Source organism: Pseudorasbora parva, chromosome 4 (genome assembly GCF_024679245.1).
Source record: "Pseudorasbora parva isolate DD20220531a chromosome 4, ASM2467924v1, whole genome shotgun sequence".
Lineage (NCBI taxonomy): Eukaryota > Metazoa > Chordata > Actinopteri > Cypriniformes > Gobionidae > Pseudorasbora > Pseudorasbora parva.
In genome coordinates, this window is record NC_090175.1 from 21,535,142 (window position 1) to 21,556,168 (window position 21,027).

The window sequence follows — 21,027 nt, forward strand, 5'->3', positions numbered from 1 at the left end:
ATATATATATATATATATATATATATATATATAAATACAGTGCCTGGACAGAGTATTCGCAGCCTCGTGATTAACTTCCCTTGGCAGATAAACAGTCTTCTGTGATGCAAACTGTGAATGTGACCAGGTGAGGATATTTTGAGAGAGCCGCAGCAAGCTCTCCGACCCCACCCCCCAATGGTTCAAATGTGGTAAAAACCGTTGATGTGCAAGCATGTGGCGGCCCGCCAGAACCAGAAGAAAATCTCTTTAGGTCAGAAAAACTGCACAAATCTTCAATAGGTTGATGTGGTCCATGGACCCTTAACCATTTGCCACTGATACCTCTGTGGTTACAAACTGCCCCCCAACCCACGAGGGGTGTGTCAGTTGTAATAACTAAGCGATGAGAGGGGACAATTCCTAACGGAACACCTACTGTAAAAAAAGGCCAGAGATGTCCCCTGCTACAATCTGTCGATGCCGATGATAGGATTCCAACCCGATTCGAATGTTCCAGACAGATAGTCACGCATTGTGATCAAATGAATCGCCATCCGGATTAACCTGATTGACTATGCAGGAAACAGAAAACTCTTTACCTTGTTCACCAAGGGTCTGACACTGTGTTCTCTGAGTAACTCAGAACCCACCTGCCCACCTCAGGCCTTGCTGATGTGGACCCCTCAAGGGACTGGACTACATATCTGGGGGATTACGTATCTGGGAGATATCGTCAGAAATCTCTGCTGGCTCTGAGGTTGCTTGGAGGTAACAAATAATGTGCAACATTAATCAAGACCAAGATGGCCACTGCTATCCAAAGCACTTCCAATGCGTCATCCACCCGGGGTTGAGCAGTCCCCAAAGAATGAAGTGAACCCTCAACAGAACCTGCCATTGTAGATCCCACTGGCTTGTTCTGCAGCTCAAAAGACTTAAGTAGGAAGATGATCCTGGAAATGTGGAAGTACATGTAGTGTCAAGGTCATGGCTGTGAGGACTATGGTGAAAAGATAGGCCCTTAGATGAATGTGAGTGAGCATCCTCAGTGGATGCTGCAGCAGAAGTTGGAACTGGGTCTTGCAAGAGATTGTTCATCTGCACCATGTCAGAGGAAAGGCAAGCAGCTGTCTTTGACAACAGGTGCCCAGCCAAATGACTACCACTAAAACTAGATTTTTCAGCAGCTCAGCAGCAGCAGGGGTTGGCACTTTTGAGCTCTCTGCTGCAAAGTCAGACCAGCTGTCATCCCAGTTGTGTTCCAATCCTTCTAAACACAACTGTCTTCCCACATAGGCAGTAAGATACAATGTTGGCATGGGTTCGTAAGTGCTTCAGAAGCTGAACACCCAGGCATAATGGGCAGATATCAGGCCCATCTTCAGGAAGAAGCTCATCAGGACATAGCTTATCCCTCCATTTGTATTGCCTTCCTACTGAATTGCAAGCTATTTGAACTGTGAATATTAAAAAACTTCTAGATAGAACCAAGAGGAGTTCTAGCTAAATTACAATACAAATTCAAATAATTCCACAACACTCAAGGTTAGGATCATCGGACAGATAGTACAAGGCAAAATACAAAGCAAACAGTGACAAAACAAAAAAAGCTTGTCAAAAATGTGTGTGGGGGGGGGGGGGGGGGGGGGGCACATCTCCAGATAGAACCATTGGGCAGGCTAACTTATAGCATACAGTAACAGCCTGTAAGTAAAACAAAATAAAACAAACTTAGTGTTAATCCACAATGAAAACAGCAATATACAAATACAAGCGATATTGTGCTGCTACCATGGGAAAACACAATAGGTCACTAAACGGCTCGTTACATGACAGTGTGTGGCCGGGATATACAAAACAAGCAACTCTAGAATAATAGTCAGATGCCACGATATCTAAACAAGCATGGGCAATAACCCCCCAGGCCCCCCATGAAAAGAGGTGTGACATGAGCCATTTTGGGCTCATTGAATAAAAGACGTGCCACAGCGTTCTGGATCATTTGCAGCGGTTTGATTGCACAAGATGGAAGTCCAGCCAGAAGCGCATTGCAATAGTCAAGTCTAGAAATTACTAGGGCTTGGACAAGAAGCTGTGTTGCATGCTCTGTAAGGAACGGTCTGATTTTCCTGATGTTGTGCAACGCAAACCTGCATGACCGAGCTATCTTTGAGATGTGTTCTTTGAGGGACAGCTGGTCATCAAAGATTACTCCAAGATTTCTGACCGACCCTGAAGGAGTAATCAAAGATGAAACTAGCTGGATGGTGAAATCGTGTTGTATGGTCGGATTAGCAGGGAAGACAAGCAGCTCAGTCTTTGCTAAATTGAGCAAACTTATTTTTTTCATTAGATTGTCCATTAGATTAGACCCTCCCCTCAAAGAAATCCAGACTGGAAGTGGACAAAAGAGATCATATGAGATCTGATTGACCAAAACACATCCTAATACCACAAAATGGAATCCAAACCATAAACTGAAGCTATAAGCTTGTTAAACTTGCAAGTCCAACATAATCTTTTAGCTGAGTATTGTATTCCAATAATATATGTTGATTCATAAAAACTTATGTTGATAAATACGTATTTTGTGAATAGCAAAAACGAAATGCCGAAACTGTAGGAAGGTTTACACAAATACTGTACATTTCAGAGTATTACTGCTTACCTTCTCTTAATGCAATGGAGGGACCCGTAAATTTACAAATGACCATGGTCTCAGTGTATGTGACTAACTGGTAACAGCTCTCACTAATTTTCAAAATAGGGACGTGCCCTGAAAACAACAGTGATGTTTGTAAGAGCGCATTGTACATTGGTTTTATTTCAATAAAACACTTGAAGACGTGGGGACATCGAGTAAACAGATACAACGAGATAATCCTTTTCGACATTACAATATTTTCTGGTGCACCCAACGGGTCAAATCAGCACAAACCACTTAAACTGATGTAGCCTAGTAATAGGCCTATAATATAGCAGCACACAAAAGCTAGTGTGTTGACAAAATGCTGTACTTTTTGTGCATAAGTAAATATAACTTAGGCCTTCAAGCTGATGATTGCTTCCATTTTAATTTTACAATATATTACAATGTAATATAAGGTGATCTACAGAGAATGATTTTGCACCAACCTTCACAGATAGAACACTATTACAATCATTAAGATCAATTATAATAAATAAGACAGGTATGAAATTAAATAAATATATTGACTCTGTAAGGAATAAATCATGGGAAATGACATACAGTGTATTAAGAAGAAAAAAGTGCCTTTACCTTATGCATGTGGATCAAGAATTGCATGTTGTTTTACTCATAATGAGAAATCACAAGAAGGTAACTGAATATTAAAAACTAAAACTGTCACAAAAAAACTATAAAGTAATTACAAAATACATAAAGAAGTGACTTGATTTCACAATAAAAAGAAAAAAAAAACTTGCTGGTAGTGTCATCATAGTGACGTCAGATCTAAGATTTCATTTGATATCCTCAATGATCTCCGATGATTAAAAACCTCCAGAAAGGGCTTATCACATTGTTGGCTGATTTTACCAGACATTCCTCTGGTGAACTTTTTGATATTGCTTTTAGCATAATTGAAACAATGAATATGTTTAATTTAGACATTTATAGTTTCTTCTTTTTATTCTTTTGACAGTCTTTTCATTGTGTACAGTGTTGAATCAGAACACTTATTTGGAGGTTGTTTTTATGCATTTCTCTCATAGTTCTTAATATCACAAAGAATAACATTCATTCCTGGTGTGATGACATTTTACCAGGAGAACTTGTGGTTAGGGAATCATGCACCGTTTCTTCTTCAACCGATCTCTCTGTTTGCTGTTCCGGTGTACAAGGCTCGGATCCAGAAATACAGTCCAAACTGTCAAAGGTCTCTGATGCCACAGGCAGACTGTCCTCTAATACAGCTTGAATATCAAAGTCCTCCTCAGAAAGAACAACAGGAGCATCATTCTTCACAGCCTCTTCTTCTGGACCTTTCAAAGACCCTTCTGTGTTCATAGACTGACGTCCACGGCTTGTGAGATCTTCAATATGTTGTTCTGATTCCCTCTCAGCAGGACACACAGGCTTCTCCGAGTCAAAACAAGCAAGGGTTTTACACTGTGTGCTCCCCAAAGGCTGGGCACTTTCTGCTGGTTTACTGAGTTGAGGAGTTTGTGAGACTGAATATGGGCAGGTAAAATAATCACCCTTTTGGTTCAACTCGACCGCCACGGCTTGACAGTTATCTTGGCTGAAGTCTGTACTGAGTCCAGTGTCCTCTGTGACCTCTTCTCCGGTAACAATCTCTTCATCTCCTGCTGAGGAAAGATTTATCATCAAAATGATTACTTAAAACGTGTAATTGCTGATTTTTTTTTTTTAGTTGTTATTATTTTTTTAAATAGACTCATAAGAAATTAAATGATTAAAAAAAAGTGCATCCATCTGTCATAAACGCACTCCACGCAGCTCCTGGGGGTTAATAAAGTCCTTCTGAAGCAAAGCAAAAATTTTAACATGTCATTGGAACAGTTGGTGAACCAGGAACAGGTTGAAGAATCAGAAGATCCAAACACAACTGAAAGACCAGACAAACATGTAACGGTTATAAAGTAAAATACAGTCTTGTTCAAAATAATAGCAGTACAATGTGACTAACCAGAATAATCAAGGTTTTTCGTATATTTTTTTATTGCTACGTGGCAAACAAGTTACCAGTAGGTTCAGTAGATTCTCAGAAAACAAATGAGACCCAGCATTCATGAGATGCACGCTCTTAAGGCTGTGCAATTGGGCAATTAGTTGAATTAGTTGAAAGGGGTGTGTTCAAAAAAATAGCAGTGTGGCATTCAATCACTGAGGTCATCAATTTTGTGAAGAAACAGGTGTGAATCAGGTGGCCCCTATTTAAGGATGAAGCCAACACTTGTTGAACATGCATTTGAAAGCTGAGGAAAATGGGTCGTTCAAGACATTGTTCAGAAGAACAGCGTACTTTGATTAAAAAGTTGATTAGAGAGGGGAAAACCTATAAAGAGGTGCAAAAAATGATAGGCTGTTCAGCTAAAATGATCTCCAATGCCTTCAAATGGAGAGCAAAACCAGAGAGACGTGGAAGAAAACGGAAGACAACCATCAAAATGGATAGAAGAATAACCAGAATGGCAAAGGCTCAGCCAATGATCACCTCCAGGATGATCAAAGACAGTCTGGAGTTACCTGTAAGTACTGTGACAGTTAGAAGACGTCTGTGTGAAGCTAATCTATTTTCAAGAATCCCCCGCAAAGTCCCTCTGTTAAAAAAAAGGCATGTGCAGAAGAGGTTACAATTTGCCAAAGAACACATCAACTGGCCTAAAGAGAAATGGAGGAACATTTTGTGGACTGATGAGAGTAAAATTGTTCTTTTTGGGTCCAAGGGCCACAGGCAGTTTGTGAGACGACCCCCAAACTCTGAATTCAAGCCACAGTACACAGTGAAGACAGTGAATCATGGAGGTGCAAGCATCATGATATGGGCATGTTTCTCCTACTATGGTGTTGGGCCTATTTATCGCATACCAGGGATCATGGATCAGTTTGCATATGTTAAAATACTTGAAGAGGTCATGTTGCCCTATGCTGAAGAGGACATGCCCTTGAAACGGTTGTTTTAACAAGACAATGACCCAAAACACACTAGTAAACGGGCAAAGTCTTGGTTCCAAACCAACAAAATTAATGTTATGGAGTGGCCAGCCCAATCTCCAGACCTTAATCCAATTGAGAACTTGTGGGGTGATATCAAAAATGCTGTTTCTGAAGCAAAACCAAGAAATGTGAATGAATTGTGGAATGTTGTTTAAGAATCATGGAGTGGAATAACAGCTGAGAGGTGCCACAAGTTGGTTGACTCCATGCCACACAGATGTCAAGCAGTTTTAAAAACCTGTGGTCATACAACTAAATATTAGTTTAGTGATTCACAGGATTGCTAAATCCCAGAAAAAAAAAATGTTTGTACAAAATAGTTTTGAGTTTGTACAGTCAAAGGTAGACACTGCTATTTTTTTGAACACACCCCTTTCAACTAATTGCCCAATTGGACAGCCTTAAGAGCGTGCATATCATGAATGCTGGGTCTTGTTTGTTTTCTGACAATCTACTGAACCTACTGGTAACTTGTTTGCCACGTGGCAATAAAAAATATACTAAAAACCTTGATTATTCTGGTTAGTCACATTGTACTGCTATTATTTTGAACAAGACTGTATATAGTTTTCACCAGATCGTCTTCCGCATTCAACTTAGAAAGAAAGTGTAACGCCTCACGCAGTTCAAAATGCTTACGCTACGTCTGACGTCATCATAGCACCAGTTGTGCTTTTTCTGTAAGTTTAATACGGAAGGCGGAAGCTAAATGTTTTAGTTTATAATGTGTTAAATATGGATATTTTTCTGCGTTTATGATGGATGATTGCACTTTTCTGAGCTTCAAACTTGCCCCGTTATCACTTATAAAGCTTGGTATATTCACTTATAAAGCTCGGTATATTCACTTATAAAGCTTGGAATCGTCAGGATATTTCTTAGGGTACGTTCACACTTGTCATGTTTGGTTCGCTTAAAACAAACCCTGGTGCGATTGCTCGGTTAGTGCGGTCTGCCATCTGAACCCTGGTGTGCACCAAACAAGCGGACCGAGACTGCTAAAAATATGGGTCTCGGTTCGCTTTCAAGCGAACTCTGTCAGCGGATTTGAGGACATGGAAAGATCGGTGTACCCAAAATGAGTAGAGGGCAAACATGAAGCAATGAGGAGGTAAAGTGTCTCATCAATATTTGGTCCGACGAGCATATTTCGAAAAGGCTAGAAAAAACACACAAAAAAGCATATGGTTCTTCTCATCAAAAGATCTGTTTTGCCCATTTGTCGGTACAGACCACAGAACTGCCGTCTCTTTTGCAGCAGATCTTTATTTCTGCATACAACGGAGGAAATCCTGCTGCTGTTTTGTTTGGAACATTTTATGAGTTCTTAGTGAGTTCTCAGCTGGTAAAAACATAACCATATGTACACGCATAAAATTATCACATTTAATCCAGCACACAGCATTGTTTTGAATGTTCAGTAAGCTCCATTATGAAATACGTCATAAAAGCTGACCAATCCAGTTGTGACCGTATCCCTATGCCTTTGGTTCGGTAACTTTAGGGTCGCTGTTAAAAATGCCAGTGTGAACGCTAAGCGAACCAGGACTATATGTTTTGTTTTTTGGTCCGGACCAAACAAACCAAACTACAAGTGTGAACATACAAGTGTTAATTTGATAGTGTCTGATAGTGTTCCTCAGAAAGAAGAAAGTAATATACAGGTAGGATGTCTTGAGGGTAAGTAAATCATGGGCTAATTTTCATTTTAACATGAACTAATCCTTTAAGTCACTTCCCCCCCTATTTCCAGTGAATTTACCTTTACATTTACCTTCGAAAAGACGTGTTTACCTTTAGAACTGATTTTACTCACATGACGTTTTCAATTTTTGGACCATTTACAGTCCATGAACATTTACAGTCTAAAACATTGATTTGTGTAATTCAAAACATTTCTAAAAATGTTATTTTAAAGGGGTCCTATTATGCTTTTTACACTTAACTTTTTTTCTGCTGTTTGAGGATGAAAGAGTCTTCAAAGTTAAAAAGCACAAAGGCTAGTGGCTAGTGACTCTTTCAAAGGAATATATTCTCTATATCGGTAAGAACTGTTTCTGAACTCGATTGTAGTTGAACGTACACGTCACAGTATTCCTCATTTAATTCATATATTCATCCCAAGTACATTAGTAGTTGATAGGAAAGTAGTTGTTGGAACATGTATTTATGGTAAGTGCAGAGAATTTTCCCAAACCAAATCGGTAACATATCAAATCGGTAATGTCATTTTTGTAGGCAATAAACTGCCATAACTTTAAAATACAATATCTTCGTTTGAATTGAACTTTCAGCGCTGTAACTTTGTTTATGCTGTTTATGCTCAAGCAGCAACATAACGCACTAACTTAAGTTAAAAAAGTGAAATTGCATGCAACCACCCCTTTAAGAAACCTGGCTAGAATTGATACCTGTTGTTATCTAAAAAGATATTCCTCTCTGGAGAAGCGTTCAGTCTTTCTGCTCGCAAACTCCGCCATGTAAATAGTGAATCAGCCATGGTGCAAGCACAACTGGCTTTTAAAGGGAATGGGAGATGAGACTCTGGTTACGCCTAAAACACACACCCTTGACTCATTAAGAGACTAGGTACAACACTTTTGGACCATGCGCCAATGTTTTTTTTCCATCCTTCAACTAGCAAAAGTGGACACACCCTAAGTGCATCTGTACAATGCACTTAAGACCATGCGCTCAGTTAATTAAAATAGGGCCCAGTGTGTGTGTTACTTACTTTTACTTACTGCCCATTACGCACAGTAGTGTGTGTGTGTGTGTGTGTGTGTGTGTGTGTGTGTGTGTGTGTGTGTGTGTGTGTGTGTGTGTGTATAATAAAAAAAACTACTAAGAATTACTAAGCATTTAGCTCATTATTAATTTAGCCTTTTAAATTACATTTTAGTACAGATAGGTAATAACTAATAACTCACCCATTGACTCTGGTGGTAGATGTACAGACTGTTCTGTGGTGGACTGGACATGCTGAGAGTCACTCAGGACAATAACAGCTTTCCTTCCTGTAAACGATGTTGGGAGTCAACAAATGTACTAATAAACTTTTATAAATTATATCTATATTGCCAGGTTACCAACAAAGGTCACAGATATAGAATCAGTTTGAAGAAAACTGCAGAAAGTATAAAAGGCAAAATGATATTGATTAATAAACATACTCCCTAGTCCAAGAGACACATTGTAGGTGATGCCTCCAGAGAGTTGAAAAGAAAGTTGGGAAGAAAGAGTGGAAAACAGAAATGGAAGAGCAATTGAAAGTTATTTCAAAATGTGAAATAAGCAAGATAAACTATATCATGCTACATAGAAGTACCTGTTAAACAAATTTAACATTATTTGCAACAGAATTACACTAAACTACACTTACAAAATCATAAAATAAACTGCATAGTACTGGACATGATGTTTACCTGGTAGACTCCACAACCCAGACACCTCTAATGTTTTTAACTTCCTTTCCAGTTCTGCAACCCGGTTACCCAGGATCCTGTTTAAATGTACACAAACTAATAGATCACTTTCACTCTTTCACAGTATCCTTAAAAGTAACTGACTTAACTGATATCCCACAATACTAATAAACTACATATTCTGTGATTTTCTGCACAGAAAATGAGATGACGGTTGTCATTTTGTGTCATAGCGTACTTGTTGGTTTGTCGTTGATGCTGAATGACCATGTTCTTCTCATGGATGGTCTCCAGCAGAGCAGTGGCCAGGGACTTCAGGTCACTGATGGACTGTGGAGTGACTGGGAGACTGCAGCCGTTCTCCTCAGACAGCAACAGCTCTTGTACTGAAAATATATTAGCTGTAGCTTAGCTTCTAATTATCATTCCTTCAAAGAACTGTAAATAAATGAAAGAAGAATACTTGAGAAGAACCCAATTGTTACTGTTTGGATTCTATAGACAGGGTTCCTACGCAATTTTCATTTCAAAATTCCATACTTTTCCAGACTCAAATTTCCAGACTTCCTTACAGATTTTTCCAACCATATTTAACATGTTCTGATAAATTGTTTTAAAATTCAACTGCTAACAGGTATGTTACATTCTAAAGCTTTAGTATTGGCGTTTTTGCCTTTTATTAGGATAGGAAAGTAGCTAGATAGGAAGTAAGTCCATGAGGCAGGACTTACATAAAATAACCTATATAAACCTACATACAGTGCCTTGCGAAAGTATTTGGCCCCCTTGAACTTTGCGACCTTTTGCTACATTTCAGGCTTCAAACAGAAAGATATAAAACTGTAATTTTTTTGTGAAGAATCAACAACATGTGGGACACAATCAAGAAGTGGAACGAAATGTATTGGATATTTCAAACTTTTTTAACAAATCAAAAACTGAAAAATTGGGCGTGCAAAATTATTCGGCCCCCTTAAGTTAATACTTTGTAGCGCCACCTTTTGCTGCGATTACAGCTGTAAGTCGCTTGGGGTTTGTCTCTATCAGTTTTGCACATTGAGAGACTTGACATTTTTGCCCATTCCTCCTGCAGATCAGCTCGAGCTCAGTGAGGTTGGATGGAGAGCGTTTGTGAACAGCAGATTCCTTTCCACAGATTCTCGATTGGATTCAACACTGGATCATTCAGAGATCTGCACTGAACTTCTGGAGAGAGTCTGCTGCACTGAAAGTAAAGGGGCCGAATAATTTTGCACGCCCAATTTTTAGTTTTTGATTTGTTAAAAAAGTTTGAAATATCCAATCAATTTCGTTCCACTTCAAGATTGTGTCCCACTTGTTGTTGATTCTTCAGTTTCATATCTTTATGTGTGAAGCCTGAAATGTGGCAAAAGGTCGCAAAGTTCAAGGGGGCCGAATACTTTCGCAAAGCACGGTAGCTAACCTATTGAAAGCGTAATCTGACTATATTTATACGTTACATAAAACTTTTAGACCTAATCTTTTTTTTACGGTCTATGTCAGGGGTCGCCAACTGGCGGACTCCGGTCCGGATCCGGACCGCGAGATGCATCCATCCGGACCGCGAAGCCTTTTGACACACTGAAATAACTAAATGCCTAATGCGATTTAAAATAAATAAATAAATAATCACATTTATATCAGGCAGCTCAGTAGAACCGTTTTTCCTATGTTGCCACGGTTGCGTTGACAGTTAAAGGGGTCGCACACCGGACTGAAGCTCATGGGCGCGTCTCAGGATCTCACAGCGGACGCACACATTACGCGTGAGCTCAGTTTTGAATCGACTCCTGACAGAAGAACTTCACGATGAGTGTATCTCTTGTAGCACAGGGTGAAATCAGTATGTACATGGAGGATTTGAGGGAAATATAATATAAATGTAATACATCGTGCAGCTCTTCTGTCAGAAGTCGATTCAAAACTGAGCTTGCGCGTATGTGAGCATCCAGTGTGAGATCCTGAGACGCGCCCATGAGCTTCAGTCCGGTGTGCGGCTACGTTACTATGCTCACTATATGTTTATGCGCGCAGTGAAGAGACTGAAGAAAGCGGCGCGCAAAACAGAGGCTGAATCAGAAATTGGCCCCTTAACCCTCATCCACTATTCCCTACGTTAGTCCACTATTACAGTTCACTTGAAGGAGTGAATGAAAACGAGTGCGTGAAGTCGGACAACTGTTGTGTATACATCGGCTGTACGCTCGTTATTGCGGTGCAACATGTGAGTACACTCAAACATGTCCACTGTGGTTTCGGACGCCACTACAAATGGCTGTCCCCTCAAATAATGCCCTATTTAGGGTATAGGGGCGATTTCTGATTCAGCCATACACATTTTAAAGACCCCTTTATCCTCAGCAGTCTGAGGTAAGGGCGCAGAAAATAAATGAGCCAATTTCTCACATGCACTGAAGTTCAGACAATGTAGCTATATTCACTTTTTTATTATTATTATTATTTATTTTTTTTGGAACAAGGAATGTTTATGCTTCCATTCCATCTTTAAGTTCAACTCAGCTCAGTCTTTTGAGAGGTTATTTACGTTTTTCTGGATTTAAAGGAACAGTTGAAATAAAGAGATAAAATATTTTGTGGACTTTTTCATTTTTCCAACACTGGTGGCACCTTATTTTTGCCTGTTTGTGTTTCTGGATGATATTGCAAATGATTTTTTACCAGTGCAATTTGAAGCACAGAGAGAGCAGTGCTGAAGATAGTCTCTACCTAACTAAATGTAGGCTATACATGTGAATGAACATAACATTATGTTAAGAGATTTCTGTTTTGTTTTTTAACCAGGAGGGTTTGTGTTCATTGATTGTTACTGTTTATCTCAGTTTAGCAGAAAAAGCACTTTAGTTGCTAGTAATGTTGAAATTAATGTATTTTCAGTGCAGATTTAGAGATGAAGGCATTTTTTCATTCATCATATTTTTGTCAGACATGGCTACTGGTTGAATTAGATATTTTGTACCAATGCAAACAGAATTACCCTTAAAATTAAATACATTTTTTGAAGGATTACCTATGTTTGCTTTAAAAAAATGAAAAGACATACTTTATCTATATGAGAACATATTATATTTTGTTCAATAAAGACATTTTAATCTACACTAATTTCTTTAGTCTGGCAAAAAGACATTGATTCATGTTTTTAGGTATATAACTGTCCGGACCTCGGCCGGTGAGAAGGTTTTTTTTCTGGACCCCAAGCTATTTTAGTTGAAGACCCCTGGTCTATGTGGTAGATTGATCCAAACGGTATGAAAAAACAAAAAACAATTGTATATACTATATACATTTAGAAATTCTTAATTTTATATTTATAAAATGAAATAGGGACAATAGTCTGGAAACATAAGTATACTCCATACTCTGATTTATTTTTTCCATACTTTTCTAGATCTGGAAATTACTCAAATCAAATTCCATACTTTTACATACTTTTCCAAACCCCGTAGGAACCCTGTATTGAAGTATTGTGTGGTACCTTGTTTAGCAGAGAGGACACCTGTCAGAGCGCTGCTGTTGGACTTTCCATAGACTTTGCAGTTCTTCTTGCTTTCCAAAGCACTCTAAAATTAAACACATTAGTATATGCTCAACATGAGAATACAGAAGGAATTCGTACATAATACAATTAAGGTAAGTGAACCTTATGTGTACATATACATTTGGTTGTACGTGTAATAAATACCTTGTACTTCATGACATTTGCTTTGAGGAGGCTGACTTCCTCCTGAAGCTGCATAAGCCGTTCATGCAGATATCTAAAAAAAAATATTATAATATATAAAATGATTATATATATATATATAAGATATTTTGAAGACTTCAGTATGAGATACAGTCAAATTCCATTCAAGTGATCTCCGGATCTGGTGGTAGCACTTTAAGCATAGCTTAGCATAGATCATTGAATCTGATAAGACCGTTTGCCTCTCACTCAAAAATGACCAAAGAGTTTTGATATTTCAAGGATGTATATATATCAAGGAACTTTGTTGCAGTACCATGGGTGCAGCAGGCACAATGATATCACACAGGACCTGAAAATAGACTAACTTCCGTCAACAACCAATGTGACAACCTGCTTGCACAGGGAGCATGCTGGGGACTATTTTTGCGTGCTGGGATCGCTGCGTAATATCATTGCACCGATTGTACTACTGCAGCAAAGTTTCCTGATTATTACGCAGAAATGAGAGTATAGTTCCTAGCCATATTGGTCTAGAAAATCACAACTTTTCAATTTCTGTCTGTCTTAGTACATGATGTAACTACAGAAGAGTCAAGTTTTAAGCAGGAAAAATATTAAAAGTCTTTGGTCATTTTTGAGTGAGATGCAAACAATCTAATCAGAATCAATGAATTATGCTAAGCTATGCTACCGCCAGATTCAAAGATCAGCTGAATGGTTTCGAAATCAGTACAACTCAACTTTTTATCTCTAGGAGAGTTAAAAATGTGCCTTTTCAAAAAAGTTTAAAAAGAGTGTTCCTTTAAATGTAAACGTAAATTACTAACAATTTGTCTAGCTAAAATAGCACTATTGCTATTGATCATATTTAAACACTGAAAAAGCCAACTGGACATGTTCAAACCATAGGTTCAAACTGTCATTTCAATGCCTGTAACATCCTCACCAGACCACTAGAGGTCAGTCTAACCACAATTCTGATCATGAGTGCAGCAGGGATAACATAAATGGTGTCCCAAATGACGTAGTATGCACTATACACTTATTCTATGCTATGACCCTAATGTCTAGTGTATTCATTTTATGAGGTAATTTTGTCATCCAGCATCTGATAGCCCCTCCCCCTCCAGAAACATAAGAAAAGCTCTGAAAGTTGAGTGCATTAAGTGTCCAACATTTCACACATCATTTTTTGAGTTAAAGTAGTCCATCATCGCATTTAGAGAGCACTTTTTAATTTTTGGGAATTTTAGGTGTACATACTATACATACTACAAGAATTGGGACACATTAACATTTTTGTAGGCCAAAACCTGGGAAACCAATGTTTTTTTTTTCTTTTAAATGGGTTTTTGTTTAAATGTCTGAAATAAAGTTTGTGTTTAACACACGCTTTTTTAAAAGCTTTTTACTGTCTTAAAAAAGGGCACTTGCTTGCTAAATGAGACTACAGAGGTAGTCTCATGTTTATAATTGTGCTATTGCAAACTTTCAGGGAATTTTTTTTTTTTTTTATATAAAAACTGGAAGAGTTGTCAGACTTAGTTATTGGGATTTTGAAGTCATGTGACTATGGTGTGGTTTATGTATAACCTATGTTTAGCTTTTTGCTTCTGGCAATTGTGTTCAGGCTTCAAAATTCAAGTTGTGGTCATTTGTGAAGATTATCATGATGAACAAAACATGTAAGAATCATAAACTTTTGTTGAACAATTAGTTTATTCTCTGCAATAGTCCAAAAGCCAATAGAAGAATCCTATTGGGTTTTTGTCATAGGAAACAGGGTGATGCTAACTTCTGTGTTGGCCTATAAAAATATGTCATCACTGCAGTGCTCAATATCACACTTGGTTAGTTAAGATAATAATGGCACAAAATGGTGCCTGTGAGCTTCGGTGTGTGCAATTTTACTTAGACTCAGCAAAGTTCGCATTTGCTGTAAGAAGAAACTTTGCTAGATATAACAAATGTTTTTTAAAATTAAAGAGGAGATGGGGGTCGAAAGGAAACATCATTCTTATATTATTGTGTACCTCTGTGTGGTAATTCAGCAAGATTATCTTTCATTCTTTCTCCTGTTGATTCTGTGGTTCAGGCTCAGGGGTGAGTGAAAATCCACAGGGATTTCTTCATTCATATAAAACCTCAATTGTATAATATACATGTCCTGATTTTGTTCTGACTGCTGGGTAAATAAATGGCTAAAAACTGCCTTCTCTTTCTACATGGAACAACACTACCCTTATCAAGATCTAATGTTTGCTATTGTCAACCGAAGTATCATTCCTCAACTGAAATATAAATAAGCATGATAATACAATGTGGACTCAGTCTATGGTCTATGGTATGAAATGTGCTATACAAATAAACTTGCCTTGCCTTGCCTTGCCTATGGTTTAGTAACTTTATTTGGTAACATTATAATTGATAACTGTCTTATTACTTAATATGTAATTTAATTATTACAGGTTTGCATATAATGTTTAGAGTTTGTATTTCCCATGTGTGTTTCTATGAATTACTGCATTTATTTTTGTGCAAGTGAGATGAGTAAAGAGAATATATACAAAAAAATGAATCGCAACTATTTACAACTGGTGACAATATTGATGGAGCAACTTGATCTAGGTAAGCAAAAATATGAAAATATTATTTGTGGAGATCAATTGTAGCCTGTGTCTCACAGAAACGTGTGAATGTTTACGGGATAATTTATGCAATCAACTCTCTAATCTTGTTTTTTCCGATGTTGTAAGCTTTCATTTGAGTAGTCTGTTCTCAGGAAAGCACAAAAGTTATTTTTCTTATTTGGGAGGAGGCTTCCGCTACCTCACACTGGGCCTGGTATAGGTATAATCGTTTTAATACATCTTTATACATATTTTAGTTAAAATGTTGCATATAATACAAATATTTGTTTGAAATATTTTTTGATGGGTGTAGATCCATGGCTAACTGATGGGTCTGTATAATGTCTTACCTTGTTTTTACACAAATTGCTTGACTACATATTATTTAAATTTAGTTATATTTAAATATTGTTATTTTTAAAGTAAGCACAACTGGTCAGAGAAAATGGCATGTATGCATATGCACCATCAGTCCAAGTCAATTTTCTCTTCATGGAAAGTAAAGTGTACAGTATTTCAGTCAATCACCTGACTGCGTTTCAGATGCCATTGACTTATGTAATCATAATATAGATCTGTGTAGTATTTTAAGTGGTATAACAGATTCTATAAACTATAAAAGATCATTTTCAGCTTGCTGCACTGGAAATAGGAAATCCAACATGGTGGCCATATGCAACAAGCCGATACCCTACCTGTTTGCAAATGGTGCATTAGTGAGTCATCATTACTGGGTCGTTACTATGTTACTAAGGTTTTCTACACTTCTGATAAATAAACAGTTGTTGTGGAAAACCAATTTGGACTGGTTTATGAATTATTTTGGAATCAAAATGTGATTTATGCTAAATTAAACATTACATTTCTGTATATGTATTGTAATTCTAGTGGGGGGTTTATCTCTCACTACTAAAGCTTAATGTGTGTATGCTGAACGTGTCAACACTGACCTGTTCTCCATACACAGAGCATCTATATCCAGGATGCGGTTCTCATGGCTGCCCAAGATGTGGTTAATTTCCAGATTTAGTCTGTGAGCTTTCTCCTGGTAGACATTACGCTCTGCTCTCACATCCTGAAGTTCATCTGTGGCTGCTTTTAAGCTTTGTTCCAGTGCTTCATTCTACAACATCACAGGGTAAGGACACAGAAATATATTAGTGTATAATTTTTCTAAAACTGAGACATAACACATTGTGATATTCTTGAGAACTTAAGTTTTATTTGAACCCAAAATGTGTAGAATGCCGAAAGCAATGCACCTGTTCTCGAGCTTTCTCTAACTGCTGAACAAGATCTTCTCTCTCGTGGGCTGGAAAGTGACGAGTCCCCACTTCTTCATCCCCTAGACGCTGCTTTGCAATGGTCATCCTCAGCAGCTGTGTGATGAAAAGACTGCAGATATCTATGCTATACATGGACTGTGATCACAATGCTTGTGGAGACATAGGTATGTGACTACTCATTTGACCTTGCAAACATCTGCATATGATTGAGTCATGAAGAAATGACCTGACTTGCGTGTGCAAAGCCCATACCTTGTTATCACCCTGCACTTCCGCTAAACGTTGGTTTAGTTCTTTGACCTCATCACCCAGCTGTTTGTTCTGTTCTCGTGAGTCTCTCAGTAACTGCGCCAGGTTAACCTGTGTTCAACACATATGAATGTAATACAAGTGACATTTCATTATTTTTTGTATTTAATTATTTAAATAACATCACATCAAAGTCATGAATACTGGGTTGGCTACATCACTAAGTCAATTTTTTTATTGTTTATTGTAACTTATATTCAGATCTCAGATCTGTAGTTGAATACATGCACAATAAGGCATCACACAGACAAGTTAAGGCTGCTCTGTGCCTGCTCAAAATTCAGGCATCAAAGCATAATGTTGTAATTTCTGTATGCATGCCTTTATGTACCTCTGAGCAGCATGAAAAAAGCTCTGTGTAAAGACACTTGTGCAGTCTATGTCACATTTACAGTGTTAATTTGGCATAAAACCATCAAACAGAGGATATTTAAATAGATGATAATCGAAAACATACTTGGTTTCTTTTTTCAGGAGGCAGAGAGGGGTCACCATCCTTTTAATGAAAAAAAAATGTGTTAATAACAAAAAGTTCATATAAATACAAAGTTCTGTCATGAAACTCTACATGGCCTTAACCTGCTCAAGCTTTAAATACTTGGTCAAAAACTATTCTCGTCACTGCATAAAATTACTGTACAGCCACTGTAGTGAGATGAACATTTTAACAACTTTTTAGTGCCTTTTATGGGTCTTGAGAGAGGAAATGTACTGAATGCCGATGGAGGCCTATCTGAAGCCTTTCTCTGCCATCAGCTTTCAACAAAAATATCTTCATTTGTGTTTCGAAGATGAACAAAGGTGTTACGGGTGTCCAACGACACGAGGGTGAGTAATTAATGAAACCATTTTCATTTTTGGGTGAACTAACCCTTTAAGACTTATTATTTAAATTTTGTTGTGAAAGGGGCTTTACATTTGCCCAAAAATATACCTTTTTCATTATTAACAAAAAAACAAACAAGCCCAGCCCATGCAAGAATAAGTAATGCAAAAGTAACGTAATGCATTACATTTCTTAATGTGTAACTAATGCTAACTAATTACCTTTAAGGGAGTAACGCAATATTGTAATGCATTTACAACGACTTTCAAAAGTAACTTTTCCCAACACTAATTGCTGCATTATTTATAACCATGTCAAACAATCAGAGAGTTGTAATGACTGAAATACACTTCATTATAATGAAAATATAAATAAATAATTGCAAAAAATTAATGTTCCTGATTGTTTTCTACTTCCAATTCATACTTCAACATTAGTGTTTAATCAATTTAAAATAGAATAGAATAGAATAGAATAGAATAGAATAGAATAGAATAGAATAGAATAGAATACATACTATAAGCTCTCTGTACTTTTTCTTCAGCCCTTGGTGGCGCTCACGGAGCTGGTTTGCCATCAGTTTGAACTGATCCCTTTCCTGCTGGCAGGTGTCCAGTTCTTTTGATAAGATCAGCAGTGCCTCCTTCTTACTTTCCAGTTTTCTCTTGCATACCAGGAACTAGGCACCGGAAGAAAACAACAGGGCATTTAATGCTCCAAGTCAATGCATTAGTCAACACTGCCAGAAAAAGGCAATTATCAAAGTGGGTTTTTGCATTGTTTCGAGTGTGTTTTTCAACTAAATCACATGAGTCTTGATTCCAGATGTTTCTGGAACTGTATGTTCTTTAATAAAACAGCAGTTGTTGAGGGTCCAAATTAAAATAAGAAATACATCTTTATTCTAGTGGTTTTAGCATTTTAAAACATGGACATAGCATTAGTAATTGATTAAGTCACACAGGCCGATAAAGGTCTTTAATCCCCATTTTAGATCCACTGTTATAAAGGACTAATCTTCCCCAACCTAAGTTAAATTAAGATATCCTTTGAAAATAGGCTATAATTGCACCAGTCTGTCTATTTATATTTACGTTCACATTATTAAAAAGCAACCTCTCCTAAATTGTGCGCATGTATGACTATTTATGTAGCCTAAGAAGATTTTATATCACCTTATCACCATAGCTACCATTATTTTCAAGATTTACTTCATCTGAACGCTAGGTCTACCCAGAATGCATCTTGACGAGAAGAGGATGAAGATTAAAGTTAATCCCTCCACTGATCATGTCGTGTCAGACCTTGCGTATTTATTTAGTTTATTTATTAGTATGCAATACATTTTAAGATGTAATGAGAACGATATTCTCAATACTATTCGATACGAAGAACAAGCGGTCACGAGAAAATATGAAAACGAGGATAACGGGGCTTTTATGTCTCTGCACATTCGCAAATATATTATCTTTTTTAGAAAAAACGTACCACACAAGTCGGTAATTTCATTGAAAACCACATTACATGGTTAATTTAAGGATCCTCTATAGTGCAGTGCTGATAGTATGATTCATAGAGTGCAGAGCGTGAGGCATCAATATGTCTGCGTTTCCTACCTCATTCACTAGTCCCTGCCAATCACTTTCGCTTCTTCTGGAAGGATTCATTGTCGGTCAGAGAATATTCTTCTAAAAAATCCGCCAATAACAAAAACTGTCACGTCGTAACTGCATCTATTGCGACGAGGAAGGCACGACTACATTTTTCAGGTTTCATCAACATCACGGACATCATTTCCGGCTGGGATGATGCCCAACAGCAGCGCGTGGGACGCGATTCACGTGAAGTGACAGTGCTGCAAAAGCCAAAGAATGTACCATGCATAATGTTGCTTTTTTACGTTTAGTTATGTGATCATAATGCTTATATGGTCTCAAAAAATAAACTATAAACTTATAAATTATCGTTGCGAATGCACTTCGAATGCTGCTTGACACATAGCGGCTGTTGTTTTTAATTATAACATAATGTTGTAATTATCTGCAAGAGATACAGTTGTTCTATCTATTGTATTGTTGTGCGATTACCACATTTGTATTGATAATATCTGCTCTTAAAATGTACACTTGACTTTACACTATAGGCTGGCTAAATTTTAGATTAGGGTTCTCACAAAACATTCAACTACAACTTATTGCCAATCAACTCCTATTGCTTATTAAAAGTTGGTATAGGTAGTTACATTACGATGTTGGGTAGGATTAAGGGATACAGAACATTATCATGTAAAAAAGGTATACGTGCGTATAGGGTTAGGGTGAATTAACAGCCAAATACAAGCAACTAATTAGTAGTGAAAATTGGACCCAAAACTAAAGTGTTACTATACACCAATCAGGCATGGCATTATGACACATTCCTGACATTGTGTTGGTCCCCCTTTTGCTGCCAAAACAGCAAGAAGACAAGACCTTCAGGGGTCTATTGGAGTCCATGCCAAGAGGGCTTATGCTGTTTGATCAGACCACACATGCCAACCTTCGCTCCCCAGTCCCCACGTGCATCAATGAGCCTTGGGCCACCCATGACCATGTCGCTGGTTTACCATGGTTCCTTCCTTGGACCACTTTTGATAGATACTGACCACTGCAGACGCGAACATCCCACAATAGCTGCAGTTTGGAGATGCTCAGCCCCAGTTGTTTAGCCATCACAATTTGCCTTTTGTCAAACTCGCTCAAATCCTTACGTTTGCCCATTTTTCCTGCTTCTAACACATCAACTTTGAGGACAAAATGTACTTGCACTTGCTGCCTAACATATCCGTTATGCCTGATCGGTGTGTGTGTGTGTGTATATATAGGCTACACACACATGCACCATAATTGCACATGACAAAGTTATGTAAACAATACTAAATAATTTAGATATTACATTACACATAATTTCTGTGCGTACATCTGTGACATTCTACTGATGCAGTACACTGCACTGCCTTTGGTCTTATTTATCACACCTAAGTGCTCTGTCACAAAGAATGATGCAGACTAGCTAGTAAAGTGATCCTTGTGAACATAAGCAGTTTCTCACTGTGACGGAGTAAAGTGTCATCTGGAATGTCTATTAATGTGCTTATTTCTT

At 37.8% G+C, this 21,027-nt stretch overlaps 1 protein-coding gene across 4 annotated transcripts; it reads right to left on the reverse strand.

The window, feature by feature from the left end:
- Positions 1-2,788: 2,788 nt before the first annotated feature.
- Positions 2,789-19,716, reverse strand: ccdc149b (coiled-coil domain containing 149b). 4 transcript variants are annotated; one of them, XM_067441293.1, is made up of 13 exons: positions 19,503-19,716; positions 18,404-18,565; positions 17,518-17,556; positions 17,004-17,111; positions 16,728-16,844; positions 16,416-16,588; positions 12,833-12,905; positions 12,626-12,710; positions 9,350-9,497; positions 9,112-9,188; positions 8,860-8,892; positions 8,617-8,703; positions 2,789-4,311 (listed from the first exon to the last, which is right to left on the reverse strand). In XM_067441293.1, the coding sequence occupies exons 1-13, from the start codon at positions 19,551-19,553 to the stop codon at positions 3,743-3,745; spliced, it is 1,722 nt and encodes a 573-aa protein (XP_067297394.1). In that variant the 5' UTR covers positions 19,554-19,716; the 3' UTR covers positions 2,789-3,742. The 4 variants fall into 4 exon arrangements, with proteins under 4 accessions (XP_067297394.1, XP_067297393.1, XP_067297396.1 ...); XM_067441292.1 differs by having other exon boundaries at positions 2,789-4,314; positions 19,503-19,715; XM_067441295.1 differs by lacking the exon at positions 8,860-8,892.
- Between the last annotated feature and the right edge of the window lie 1,311 nt (positions 19,717-21,027).